This window comes from Egretta garzetta, unplaced genomic scaffold (assembly GCF_000687185.1).
Source record: "Egretta garzetta isolate BGI_Z169 unplaced genomic scaffold, ASM68718v1 scaffold297, whole genome shotgun sequence".
Classification (NCBI taxonomy): Eukaryota; Metazoa; Chordata; class Aves; order Pelecaniformes; family Ardeidae; genus Egretta; species Egretta garzetta.
Window position 1 is genome coordinate 724439 of NW_009260410.1, and position 14662 is coordinate 739100.

General features: G+C 37.9%; 1 protein-coding gene across 4 annotated transcripts; it reads right to left on the reverse strand.

Annotated features, from left to right (window-relative positions):
* Positions 1 to 5335: 5335 nt before the first annotated feature.
* STRADB (STE20 related adaptor beta) lies at positions 5336 to 14647 on the reverse strand. Of its 4 annotated transcripts, none has more exons than XM_035899093.1 (12): positions 14428 to 14647; positions 12902 to 14203; positions 12500 to 12580; positions 11655 to 11754; positions 10881 to 11002; positions 10297 to 10405; positions 9660 to 9783; positions 8939 to 9110; positions 8430 to 8534; positions 7980 to 8209; positions 7365 to 7407; positions 5336 to 6902 (listed from the first exon to the last, which is right to left on the reverse strand). In XM_035899093.1, the coding sequence occupies exons 2-12, from the start codon at positions 12911 to 12913 to the stop codon at positions 6750 to 6752; spliced, it is 1251 nt and encodes a 416-aa protein (XP_035754986.1). In that variant the 5' UTR covers positions 12914 to 14203; positions 14428 to 14647; the 3' UTR covers positions 5336 to 6749. The 4 variants fall into 4 exon arrangements, with proteins under 4 accessions (XP_035754986.1, XP_009641847.1, XP_035754987.1 ...); XM_009643552.2 differs by having other exon boundaries at positions 12902 to 12958; positions 14104 to 14647; XM_035899094.1 differs by having other exon boundaries at positions 10297 to 10375; positions 12902 to 14647.
* Between the last annotated feature and the right edge of the window lie 15 nt (positions 14648 to 14662).

Here is a 14662-nt window from a genome sequence, read left to right on the forward strand (position 1 = left end):
GAGCCGGGCGATGGGCGGGCTGGGCCCGTCAGCCCCCACGGGCGCAAGGGTACGGGGCGAAGGGAGCCGCTCTATGCTACACCGCTGTTCGCGGTCTTTCTCTCCTCTTACTGGGCGTCGCTGCAGGCTGGTGTGCCTGTGAAGGGGAGCAAGGAGGGAAGCCTGCTTGCTCAGTAGACTAGTTTCCATCCCTGCTTCATCTGGGGATGAAAAGACTTCTTTCCTCACTGAACAGAGCTGGCTTCCTCTGCATCTTCATCCTCCTTTATTTGGGCTTGGCAGCCAACGCATGCCTGGCTAGTAGCCACAGTCGAAATGGGGAACCCACTCAAAGAAAAAATGTTCCTATGTGTTCCTATGCACAAACAAAACTATTTGCTTTAATTCCGTATTTTAAACTTATGTGGTCTTTCCTTCAAACGTAAAAAAATTTAGAGTCCTCCCTAGCTAAGGCAGTTTCCTGTACTGATTTCCTGTACTGTATTCAAAAAAATAGAGAGCATGGCTTTTCAGATTGATAAAGGCAGACAGATAACGATACAGAGAGAAGGAAAAAAAAGCAAGGTCTTGTGGATAAATTTCCACACCCACTGATAGATGTAGTAGTAAACCTACACAGTGAAAACCAAACAGTTTCATGTACCGTTGGGGGAAAAAAACCCAATCAAAAAAACCAACCAACAAAGAAAAACCCCAAACCAAAACCCACAAACCCCCCCCAAAAAAAGACCAACCCCAAAAAAACCACTTGAAAAAAAATAGTACCATCAATAAAAGATTTTGAAATTGTTAAAACAGAAGTCTCATGATAAAAGAGCAAGAAGAAATACCTGAAACAGTAAATTCTTCCATTTAAATGCTTGTGATGCTACTATTCAAGCAGAATACCCTTGTAGGCCATGGCTCTCCTTTTCAGCAACTTGCCCAAAATGTGTCTTTTTACAAGCTGAGCATGAGGAAAAAGTAAATTCATCAAGAAATCCTGACTGGAAGTCGAAAGACAAGCGATGTAGTAAGGCTCCTAAGAAATGCGCCATGCCACCAACATCTATAGCAAATATTAACAAGTACACAATTTAAGAAGGAAAAAAATCCCTACTTTGAGGAAATCTAGTGATGTTGTAAAGAAAAAAGTACAGAAAGTCACAAATTTTGAGTGCTTCTTTCTGGTTTTTGTTTCATGACTGTTACGGCTGCTTACATGTTGCTGCTAACCATAGTTTGCATTTTTTTTCTTGATTCAAATACTGCTTCCACATAGCTGGTGCAATTAGCCTTTTTTCCTCCTTGTTGTAAACATCATAGATTACACTTCTGAAAGGATGAGATACCAGTCTTGTTTGGGACAAATTGTTTAGTCAATGCTCCTGTAGATTTTCCCTATAATTTTCATCCCACATGACACTTCCTGCTTTCTGCTCTAAACTGTCATGTTAGAGTTGGTTGTCTTCCCTTTACATTCCAGAGGCAGGTTGAATTAAGTGGATAAAAGAGTTGCTAAAGTCATGGGCAGTGGTGACTGAGATCCTTGAACAAAATGTACTTATTCCTCTTCTTGTGAGTGTGTAGCTGTTACAAATACTCTAATGGCTTCACAGGAATCCTGTAAAATCTGTTAATAATGTATTTCTTATCCTTATTTTGTGTTAGTACATTACATTTTATTACTACTACTAATAGAATAAACCCAGTTAGTAAGTTGTGAGATATGTCAAGAAGGGGACAGATAGAGGGCAATAGGTTCTAGATAAAGTATTTTAGAGCCAGTACATTTGGGAATACATACATTGCCACTGAATGTGAAGTCTGAATATTCTTTTTTATTGATAAGAAAATATATAATCTCTTTGATGTTGGCTGCCACCTTTAAAATTTTTTCAAGGATCAAATTAGCTTAACATACCTTCAGCATTACGCAAGCAAAGAAGATATAAACATGGATATAAATCAGAATCGTGCAAAAGCAACAGAGACTGCTCTACATGATTTAGGAGCTCCAGGAGAACGAGTCAGCCACTGTATTCTGCACAACCCTATACTGGTTCCCCATATTTGTAGGTCAGCTAAAGAGACCTCCAGAGTACAGTCTGTGAATTCTTACATTGCATTGCTGGCTTCCTCTGTCAGTAAAGTTACAGGAAATACTACCAGCTTGAAGTTTGAGAATCAAAACGTTCAAGCAGAGCAAATGGAAATCAATCCTAAGAAAAGGGTGAATTCAGTGAAATTCTCCAAGCATTATTACTTGAAATTGTGACACTCCAAAATGAGAAGTGAATACAGAATGCTCTTCCAAAGAATAATGTTCCCATGTTGTGATGAAAAAAAAGTGTAGTAGCAGTAGTAGTAATAATAATCTTGCAATGTCTTTATTGCATCTTTCACTTTAAGTAATCTGTTAACCAGCATTAAATGTGTTGTTTTCACACTGCAGTGGACCTTTGGATTTGGTAACAGGTGGGACTTTTTGATAAGAAACAGACATTTATGTAATTAATTTATGGAATAGAATCAGTTTTTTTTTTTCATTTGGGAAGGATGGAGGCTTCCACAGGATCTGTTTAAAGCTAGTATTCTTTCCTTCATCCTATCTCAAGTTTCTGGATAGGTTTGATTATGTTAAATACCCAATGTTCTTCTGCTAGCTGGTTATTAGTAGACTACTTCAATTTTTCAGTGCTTTCTTTTTTAAATCCTTAAGTCTTTACTTGTCTGTTACATCAAATAATAGCTCTATTTCATAGTATGGTTCTTACTCAGTCTTTTGAGGTCTGTCTCACTGGATGTGTTGTGTAGTATCTCTGAATTTTAGTAGTTTTCTTCCTCATTCATAGAGGATAGGGATGACGATCATCAAGACAGATCATTACAGCTAGGTTAGTTGTTTTGGAGGTTCATTAGACAACCTAATATACTTTAGCAAAGCTACTTACTAGCATTAAAGACAGGGTATGTATGTAAGTAAGTCACCTACTATGGGTATCTCGTATCAGAGACATTCAGAACAATGGTTTTCAAATGCTTTCACATTATTTCTCCCATCCTCTAGGCTAAAAACTGCTTTTACAGCGCTTGAGGAGAAGGTGGGGGTGGGGAAAAGACAGAGGCAAAGTAAAACTCATTAATATTTTTTTTAATACTTTTGTTTTTTAATAGCATCAAGTGGAAGAAATTGTTATCTCATCAGGGATATTTATTGCATGGAGATTCTTTAACATGAGTAGTTGATATAGCAGACCAAGTTGATTCTGACACGTTTTCCTGTGTTGATGCATTCAATCATGCAGACACTGCTGTGGTATCAGACCAAGACAGTAAGAAGCTTAACAGCATTGAGCATATATTCAGGATAATGTTAATTTCCCTAAGTTTTCTATTGTTACAGGTATTTCAATATTTTATGTAGTGTTAAATGCAGAAAAAAACCCAACTTGTTTTCACAGTATTGCAAAAGTAACCAAGCTAAAAATGTCTGTTTCATTCACCATGAAATTTTGTAAACGTATAAAAGTTTTAGAAGCCCCTTTGAAAACACCTCACATTGAGCCTAAATGTAAGATACTTGAACATTTCAAGTCCAAGTTCAGTTCTAGTTTGTATGCTGATAACACTGGTATGCTGATAGGACGATACCTAGTTCATATGCTGATAATATTGGTATGAGTAACAGTGAGTAAACAAGTGCTCCAAAAAAGAAAAATTATTGTGCTTAGAACTATGTCAGCTTGGAATAGAAGGTCTCTGCAACTTGAATCTTAACAATGCAGATCATCTCAGATTTTGAAAACACTTAACTGTATACAAAAACTTCAGCTTTTCAGTAGAACACAGTTGTTTCCAAGAACTTTTCAGTGACAGATAGTTGAAACCTCCTTAACAATATGATGTATAATTTTTTTTGTTAACTGGTATTTCTTATTTTGCATTACTCCTTAATAGAAAGTATCACAGTTAATGACCAAAACTGCAGCAAACCTTTCAGCAAACATAATCCAGTGTCTAGTTTCAAGTTTTTCTGGTTATTCTAAAAATTACTAGAAGTCACAGTGCCTCCTAATTGCCTTTGTTTGAAAATATTGTAGTTGTTGAAAAGCAATAGCTCTAACAGTAAAGACTTGTGAGCTTTCTAACTTAAAACGCTGTATTTCATTTGTGTCTTAAAAGTTATGTTAGTACAGAAGGTGGATCAGTATTTAAAAATAAGTAATTAAATTTTTTTTTCACAGAAAGAGACAGCAGCAAAGTAACTCCACTGGAACACATGGTTGTTTAAATCAATTTGTACTGACTTTGTTATTAGTATCCAAGTTCATTTTTATAGAGAGAGAGTGCATGGCCCTATTTCAAGAGAAGCTTGCAAATCATAGAATCATAGAATGTTTTGGGTTGGAAGGGACCCCTAGAGGTCATCTAGTCCAACCCCCCCACAGGAGCAGGGACACCGCTAACTAGATCTGCTCAGAGCCCCGTCCAACCTGGCCTTGAATGTTTTCAGGGATGGGGCCTCCACTACCTCTCTGGGCAACCCATTCCAGTGTTTCACCACTCTCATTGTAAAGAATTTCTTCCTTATATCTAGTCTAAACCTGCCCTGGTTTAGTTTAAAACCATTACCCCTTGTCTTGTCACTGCTGGCCCTACTAAAAAGATTTTCCCCATCTTTCCTATAGGCCCCCTTTAGGTACTGAAAGGCCGCAATCAGGTCTCCCCACAGCCTTCTCTTCTCCAGGCTGAACAAGCCCAACTCCCTCAGCCTGTCCTCATAGGAGAGGTGCTCCAGCCCCTGGATCATTTTTGTGGCCCTCCTCTGGACCCGCTCCAACACTTCCATGTCCTTCTTGTGCTGAGGGCTCCAGAGCTGGACGCAGTACTCCAGGTGAGGTCTCACCAGAGCAGAGTAGAGGGGCAGAATCACCTCCCTCGACCTGCTGGCCACGCTTCTTTTGATGCAGCCCAGAGTATGGTTGGCCTTCTGGGCTGCCAGTGCACATTGCCGGCTCATGTCCAGCTTTTCATCCACCAGCACCCCCAATACTAGCAGTTAAGCTGCCTTGAAATTTTCTGCAGTTTGTTTCTTTTAAAAAGAGTGCATAATTAAGTTACTGATATTTTTATGATCAGAGTAATTTTGTAGTTTAGAAAACTATTTTCATACCTAATGACTGACATAACTATGAAACTTCTTTCCCGCAGTAACAAGAAGCTGTTGTTATGGACTATGGTGAAAACAGAAGTACAAGAATTACAGAAATAAATGAAGACAGATAGGGTAAGTTTATTGAAAGGTTTTTAATCTTAAGTTTCATGTATTAGATTTTGAAATATAGAGCTCTCTTCACAGCATAATGAGTAGAAATCAACTTTTTTGTTAATACTTTAAGGTGGTCGTTGGGAGTTTTGTGTCTGTCTCAGGCTTGCGTTTTGGTCATTTGGTCTTCAAGGCTTTGTAGTGAAGCTGCTGGCAAAGCAGTATTCTTGAGGTTGGCTGCAGACCAGCTCAGCTATGGAAGACTTGACTTAATGTAGAATGTTGTTTATGTTGAAAATTTAGAATATATTCATTTAATATCTATTTATACATTTTTACATCAGTAAAGTACTAGTGGCTTTGGGACACAACTTTTGCTAAAACACGATGAGAATATGTAGCTTTTTTCAAAAGAAGCTGCTTTTGTTCAGCTTGAGTTGCCTGGTACAGTATGAGAGATGAGAACTTACTGAATTGTAGGGAGAAGAAAGGCAGTTTTTCATCTGACTTAGAACAGATAAATTCACTAGGATCCTACAGGGTTTACTAGGTTCTTGTTATGGCTGAATGGGAATTTAACTGTGTCTTGCAGAAGAGGTTTGTTTGCCAGCAGCAGTGCCAGTGCAGCTGACTGCGTGTTGCCTATTCTTTTAAGAAAACAGTATTAGGTTCTGGTAAGTTCTGGTGGTGAACAGGAATACAGCATAAATAAAAATATGTACAGTAACTTTAGATTATTTAATACGATTCTTCAAAATTAACCTGTACTTGTTACAACTTGAGACTTACTTTGCATAGTAGGAGGTCCTCAGATTAATTGCTAAAATGACACAACAATAAATGGAGATGCAAAAGCACAAGTTTGTACTAAGAACATAGACAAATGCAAGAACATGAGTCACATCTTCAAGTAACTTCTTTGGGAAACACACAGTATTAAAACTGCATGAAAAATAATGCATAGCTAACTTGTGGCTGTCGTACATCAAGTGAGAAAAATGCCTTTTAGGATGCATGAAAAGAAAAACATTTATTTGCATAAGCAAGTAATTTGTGCAATTTCAAATTTGGACTTGGAAATGGAGGATTTCTCCTTACCAAATAATCTGGGTGATAATGAAAAGACAAATAGTTTGTTTAAGTTAAGGTCACAGACAAAACCCAAGCCTGAATTCAGAAAGGCACATGGACTGCAGCAATATGAGCTGAAAATACAGTGTAAATTTACAGCAGGAACTCTCTTGTTAAGAAATATTTTGAAAGAGGGAGATAAGCATTCAGCCATTCTCTATATACAGTTTTCCTTGCAGTCAGAAAGTGAGGCACACTGTACTTCATGATGCCAACAGAGGAAGTAGTTAATGAAATATGGCCACTTCAATGGCATTTTCAAGTATACCTTGTCTAATTGTATTTTAACTCTACACAAACTAAAGCAGCAAATACAAATCACATTTTTCTTCTCTGAAGCATAGGAGAGGTATGATTGTTTGGTATTTATTTAGAATTCCCAGTCTGTATCATCTTGATTTGCAGTAATATGTCCAAATTCAGTCCCAACTGCCGTTGAGGGCAGTGCCAAGAACTCTGATGTGTTATTTTGAATAGGAGGTGGTAATAGAGACAGTAGTGAATTCTGTGTTTGTTCTTTTATCTAGAAAGAAGAAAAGTTAAAACAGGGCTGCAAATAAAAGTCAGCATAACCTTGCATCTGACTTCATTAAAAGCACGTGAAATCAGAGCCATGTTACAACATTGAAAATAACAGGATGAAGGGTTTAGTTTCCCTCCCTCAAGAGTATGTTGAATTAGTCTTTCACGACTAATTAAATTAGCTATGCAGTTTTTCTGCTTTTAATTAAGAATGTTAACCATTATTCTTATTAGTTAGGCTGACTTAAGTTAAACTAACTTTATCAAAGGGGAAATGCATTACTGTTATGCTTCCTATACTCTTATCAGTATCATTTTGATAAAAAAGAAATTGTCTGAAGCAGGTATGCTGTTACAGGATGGTTTTTGGCTCCAGCTAACTTTATTTTGTAATCCAACTCTTAAGATTTTGTAGCTTAGTTAAGTTATAGCTGTGTCATTTAACAAAATGTAGTAAACTCACCTGTTTGAAGAACGTATGCGAAAGCAAACTGCTTGCTGATGGCCTGAATCATAAAATAAACAATATAATTATGTTTTAGAAAGAAAAATACTGCTTTTGGAAAATGGGCCAAACTGACAAATCAATTTAAGCCCTGTGGTTTTTCATCCACAGGACAAATATGAACCGTGAGAAAAGCAGCACGGAATTCCTACATTTTATGCATCAATTTGTAGTGAAGGCACTACTAAAGAAATCTTTTTTTTTAAAGGCTTATTCACTTTTCTGTTTAACGAGGAATTTAATGCCTCATTCAGAGGAGACATAGTACTGAAAACATATTTCAGATTTCTGATTTTTCTTGGACAAAGTACATGTTTAAAAGTTAATTTTACTTGTTGCAAAGTACATTCACATTACAAGAAATTCAGGGGTCAAATTACTTTAAAATAATGGTTCCTTTATCAGACAAGATAATTCTTAAATTACAAAACCAAAGGTAAGCGTAGTGTTTTGCATAGTACCTCTGGTCTGAAATTCTGACTTTAACAGTATTCAACTGATTACTGTATCCTAAATTGTGGGCCTTGGTCTTAGACTGAAGTGACAGAAAATTAGTTTTCACCAGAAGGTTACCTTTTCTCAGGGTCCTGTTGCAAACAAAGTTCTACCAAGTTGTGGAAAGCAGGTGAAAACGTTTTGGAAAAGGGAATTTGTAGTCTTTCACTGGTCATTGTGCGTGTCATGCTCTCACCGATTCCAGAATCAACACCTGACCGGGAATTCTTTATCCTGGATTCCCCACGGGGAAAGGTATTTATGTCCCAAGGACAATACGTGGGACCTTTCAGCTTTTGTAGCAGCATCTAGTAGAAAGGAACAGCAGTGTAAGAGTCCAGTAGCTATCCAGACCTGTGAAGCTGTGAAACTCCAGGAGTGGAAGGATTATTTGATCTAGAAAGAAGCACGCATATTTGAAATAACAAAAAGCAGCCTCCATTTCAGCAGTAATAGCATTGGTTTCTCTGAGTAAAACAAAATAAAGCTCAGAGTGTTTTGAAGTAGAAATAGAGTTTAGTGTCATACCTGAGTGCGAGGCATATCTTGAAAAGGAACGTGTCCATTTGCTAATTCACATGCTGTAATTCCCACGCTGTAAATGTCAGATTTCATGTTATACCCAGACAAATCCTGTGAGAAAAAGAAAACTCTACTGGATCACTGATGCCACTGAGCAGTGACAACAAAAATAAAAGTGTCTGTTTCAGGACAAGATTCTAATACCTTGTAATCAGGATTGAGGCAATTAAATTGTAAAACCTCAGGCTTTGTTCAGAAATCTGATGGTTGTACTGAAGTTTTAGGATCTGCAGTAGTTTTCAGGAAGGTCAGGTAACAAGACTTAATACAGCACCACCTTACCAACAGCTTTAAAACCAGTTCTCTTTTGGAGAATTACAAATTCAGTATGTCTATGTCTTTTAAAAAGTTGCGGTTCAACAGCTTCCATTGCACTTCTAGAAGCATACTTAAGTTAGAAGTTGAGTACTTCCAGTAACTTTGAATAGGAAAAATGAAGTGTAATTTATACTAACCTGTCTCAGTAGTTCAGGACTCAGCCAAGGAAGCACGGATGTACTAAATTGGGGGAAATCATATACCACCTTTGACTTTTGTCCATTGCTAATTAAACTGTAGAGGTTGTTTAAGCCAGAGAGAGAAACCAGCCCATCCCCTGAAATCAGAATGTGGCTAGCTTTAATATTCCTGTAACATAAAGTGGTAAATTTTAGTTATAAGAATTACTCAAAGCACTACTAGAGTAGAAAGGCTTTCATATTTCATTAACTTATACTGAGATGTTAGCATGCTGTTCTACTTAGCAGATTATTTTCATGTAAATTCTTCGCTCAGTATGGGTTGTCTTTTTAATACAGTGCCAAGAGATAGGAGAGATGATCAGCAAGAAGAAACTGCCAGAAACAGAAATAGAAGGGCTCTATTCCCCTTCAAAGGGTGTAAAGTAAGGAAGCCCTTTCTACAACTCTGATTCTCCCACTTCAAAGAGACAAAGCCAGACAGATGTATAATCCTGTAACAATTAGCTTTAAATAATGTATGAATACCATTCTTGTTAAGCTTCTACAAATTTGGTTCTGCTGTATTATTGAGAAAAACGTTTCTGCACTGATGTACAAAGGTATATAGGAAAAGAAAGGAGATAACACTTAAGCTGAGAATTAGTTTTGAAGTGAAACTAAATACTTAGTAAACTGGATGCTGTAATCTGATTACTACCTATTCACATTCTCCTACCTGTGGATGTAGCCATTCTGGTGCATGTAATTTAATCCTCTGATTGCACCAAACAGAATGTTTCCTATCAAAGCTTCACTCATTCCTTCAGGAAAGTAAGTCTTCAGCAGGTGTCTAGCTGAACCTGGAAGTGAAAAAAAAAACTAGCTAAGCCTAACAAGTCTTGTTAAACTACTTGTCTATGCTTGCTTCACTGTACACATCATTCTCGTCTATATTGACCATAGTACATCAAGAACAATTAGATGGATGCAACTGATGTATCCATCAGGCAAAGACTGCACTCAAGTCATGCTTCTGTTAACTGAAAGTCTATGCCAAACCTGTATTCAATCCAGACAAGTTTTCTGTTGGCAAAATTGAAAATTGCATAAAGTCAAATAGATCCCCCGATTATCATCCCTCTCATAGTGGGTGTTAGGAGGACTAAGGGCAATTTAATGCAGTTCAAATACTAATCTCCACTGGGAAGGAAGATTATGGACAGAAGACTTCTCTAAACAAAATGGGAAAATTTGGGAAAGTTTGGTTTTTCTGTAAGACAAAAGATGCTTAAAAAAAAACCACTCATGGACCATGTGGTCCAAATTGTATCAGCTCTTTTTCCAATTCCAAAATTGCCGTTAACAGTTCTTACCATAGGCCATGAATGGGGAGATGACCCAAAGCCAACTACCAGCTGTAAACACTGTCCAAAGCGTCATTACGTTGGGATGCTGGAAAAAGTGGGATAAAACCACCTCATTCTACGGAATTAAATAAAAATGGATGTGTTAACCACAATACAAGAGTCTTACTAAGAGCATTAAGTATGTCAGTAATCAGTAGAAGGAACTGTTCCCTGTGTGTGTTTATATGAAGTTGCAGGTGATGTGCATAGCCTGCAATAGGAATGTAAATAGCTTGCCTATATTCTTACTTGTCTGAAGTAAATCTAGTTTGCTCATAGTCTGAAGTTTTGGTGTTAAATGCAGAATACAGAACATGTTTCAAAGAAGAAGTTGTACAATTACAGAAGTATTTCTAACACACTTGTCAGCTGTTCTCTTCAGAAAGCAGCTCTCAAATTTACACATGCTTTCTGTTTATATTCTACTCCTTTGAAGGAAAAACTTGACTGAAATGACACAGTACAAACATAAAGGCTACCTCTGTTTAGTAACCTCGTATGTATTAACTACTGTCTTCATTAAGACTTGTGCAGAAATGCTGTTGCTTTACCTGTAAGGCTTTCAAATGCTCTTCAGAGCAGTTTTCTAGGTCTGTGATTCTCACAGCAACTTGCATTCCTGTAGGTGTATGCCGTGCAAGGTAGACTGAAGTTAAGTTGTTGAACCTCCTTCCTGAAACCAGAAGTGGATACCTTAACATTGGAAAATATAATAATCCACCACATAATTTCCTTCATATTTAGAGATAATTTTACAGTTCTAAAATTACAATTGATAGCAGCATGACCTTTTCTTTAAGAATGTCAAGAACTTAAGTAGTTGCAGCAAGATATACCCAGTAAATTAGTTGAAGCATGGCTCTGCTATTTTTAGAACAACTAAAAATGTTTAAACATTTGTCAGTATCAATTATACATCTAAATGAACAACACTTTTAGCATGCATATTCACATATACATATGCATGGACAGTAGGATTCCCATCCTTGGGACGATCAACTGAGGCAGCCAAGTGACAAGACATGATGTTACTTAATGCTGTATTGTCCACATACCACAGATTTAGAAAACTGACATGCACGTGCACCAACACCAAGAAAAAAAAAAAAAAATCAGGTAATTGCTGATCTGTCTTACATCTTAAAATAAGTGATTACTGAAACATAAGCAATGTTCTGCACTTTTCTCAACTAAGGAGACACGAGAATAGTTCTAGCCAGCTGATAATACATTTCCCAAACTTAGTATTTACTGCAGTTAGCAATAACCTATCGAGAGCATGCATCTGCAGGAACAAGAAATATTTTAAGGCACACTTACGTTACCTATTTCCAGCTGGAGTTCATAGTGAGAGACATTAGAAGAGCAAAATACCATTCCATTCCTTCCTGTAGATGGGGTAATCCAGGCTAGATCAGAATCAGCCTAGCAGTGAGGAAAAACAGTTCTCAATGACAATGTAATTTTTAAACATTTACATGTTTAAAATTAACACAGAACTATCATTAATTAGAACGCTAAGATCAAGTACTCAGAATATTCAAGCTGGTGCTTTTACCATTGCACTGAGACTTAGTTTTATGAGCTGCTGGGTTTTGGTTTTTGGTTTGTTTTTTTTTTCCACAGAATCGTAGAACTGTTTAGGTTGGAAAAGACCTTTAAGATCATGAAGTCCAACCGTTAACCTAACACTGCCATCCCACCACTAAACCATGCCCCTAAGCACCTTGCCTACCCATCTTTTAAATACCTCCAGGGATGAGGACTCGACCACTTCCCTGGGCAGCCTGTTTCAACGATTGACAATGCTTTCGGTGAAAAATTTTTCCTAATGCCCAACCTAACCTGCCCTGGTGCACCCTGAGGCCACTTCCCCTCATCCTATTGACCAACACCCACCTCACTACAGCCTCCCTGTAGTTGTAGAGCGCGCTAAGGTCTCCCCTCAGCCTCCTTTTCTCTTTTCATGTGTGTGTGTGTTTTGTTTTTAAACTGGTACAACATTAAGAGTAACACTTAGGCTATAGTTTTCTTACAGAGTGGAAGCCCTGAAGTACTCTGGTTATTTTTCCTGTTAACATTTTAAGAAGTACCCCCTAATGAGATTATTTTTAATATGCACCAGCTTCGTATTTAACATTGCCAGTTAATGTTTCTATTTTCTTTTTACCAGGCATTCATGGACACTGCTCTGAGATAGCTCTTCTGGTCTGATTGATTCAACTGGTGTACGGAGAATACAGGAACAGTCCTTGAGAACAGAAACAACTGAGTGTTAGTGGAGTTGCCGCAGTGGGAAAACATCAAAAATAGCCCATACAAGCAGAGTTCAGAAAGTTTTCTGCTACAAGTCGGTCAAGCAAGATGTTAAGAAATAGCATAGAGCACATGCATGGCAGATCTAGAAGAGATACTAAACACTGTCCTTCACCAAAAGTTAATACAACGAAGTTTAAACATCTCAGCACAGTGGAAATCCCCTCAAGCAAGACATTTCACCAGAACTTTTTCACATTAAGGTATGACTGCGTAACAAGGTACGGCTGCCAAGGGTTTTTAAATACAAACTTACCAAACAAGACATGGAACCGCTTTAGATAAGGGGAAAAGTCACACACACCCATTTATCCTAGAAAAATTAAAGTAGCAATGTAAGATTGTACATAAACCTGTGATAAATACGCCTTTTTAATTGTAACTGTGAGGCATTCCTCTCAGTTAACACACACACACACACACACACACACACAAACAAACAAAAAGAGCCCAAAACTACAGCCCTGGGAAAGCCTGCTTCTATTGAGCCTTTAAGCAGCACATGGATTTCAAACTCCATACTGAGGCTATGCAATATACATTCCAACTCAAGTTTTCCTTCTTGATTCATGGGTTTAGAGATCTTATTACCGCTTCTGAACAAACAATTTAATTGCAAGTTAACTGCATAAGTGCAGGAAGTGAAAAGGAACAGATTCATGAATCCCTGGGATTTCATAAGAAAAAATGTCTGTTGTTTTAAAGGAGCACAGCTGTGCTAGTCAGATACCGGCTCAGCTGTTACAGCTGAACTGGCTCACAAAAAAGGCAAGCCAGAAGCAATTGCACTTTGCATTTCACAAGTGAGAGAGGAAATACTGTAAGGGGCTTTGCCTTAAAAAAAAAGGGGAACCAACTCAGATAATTTTCACTTTACTTAAGCTACAGAATCAGCATTCAAACACCCTCACAGATCAGAGCAGCCACTGTAAAATTCCTCCAGCAGACTTACTTTCTGTCTCATGCTTTGAAAGCTTAGGCAATGAGGAGAGGGATATGATTATGTCTAATAAGCATATCAAAGCTTCTGAAGTGTAGAGTGGGACTAGCTAATTTACTTCAGCTACAACCAAGTCTTATACCATGATGAATCCTACTTGGTGGCTGACAAAGTCAGCTACAGGGGTCAGTTCCATGTTAATATGCAATTATTGCTTGAACGTTAACTTTAAAAACATGAAGTACTATATCATAAACTGATAATTTTATCAAGGAGCTAAACTGGACTATATCCTGCATTTAAATTATGTATGCTATTTAATCAAGGCAATACTCTTGAAAAGCTAACAAGCTCCCACTGCCAAATATCCAAGCTGCTCCTAATCCTTAATATTTTTACCCTGAAAATCTGCTTGATATAAATAAATACCGTAATTCTTCATTAAAGATGAAAAATGGAGACAAAAGGAAATCCTTAGTAGGTGTTTGGTGCCTTCAGAGGACCAGGGCTTGACTTACCCAACTTCACTGAGGAAGTCTGTGGCAGATTAAGAAAAAAATATGCAGGTGCTTCAAGATACTGGCCAGCACTGTAACGGCTACAGCATCTTTCTCCTACCTGGAAAGAAGATACCTCATTCCATTATACAAGATAATTTATTCTGTTGCTTGCAATGTGAAACCACAAGACCTAAGCTGAAGAATAATGTCGTAATAACTATGATGCACCAAAGTCAGATCATTGTAGAATTTGTTCAAAGTGGTATAGCCAGCCAACAGAAACATCCATGATCCACATTTGTTCAAATAACATTACATTTGTAAAATTTTAGGGGTTCTTACGTAGTTTAACATTGCTTCCATTTTCAATACGGTTTTGGATTGTGTCTCTACACGCTTGAAGCTCCTGCTTCAGTGCTCGAAGTGACTGAGGCAGCTCTCGGTGGTGGCTCTCGAATCAAGTGATCGGTCCGTGACAAAGTGACGGACCGTGAGAAAATGACGCCCCGGCGGCTCTCCCAGCAGAGCCCCTCACTTGCTCCGTTAAACTCTTACCTCGCCTTCCCCGCGGCGCCCG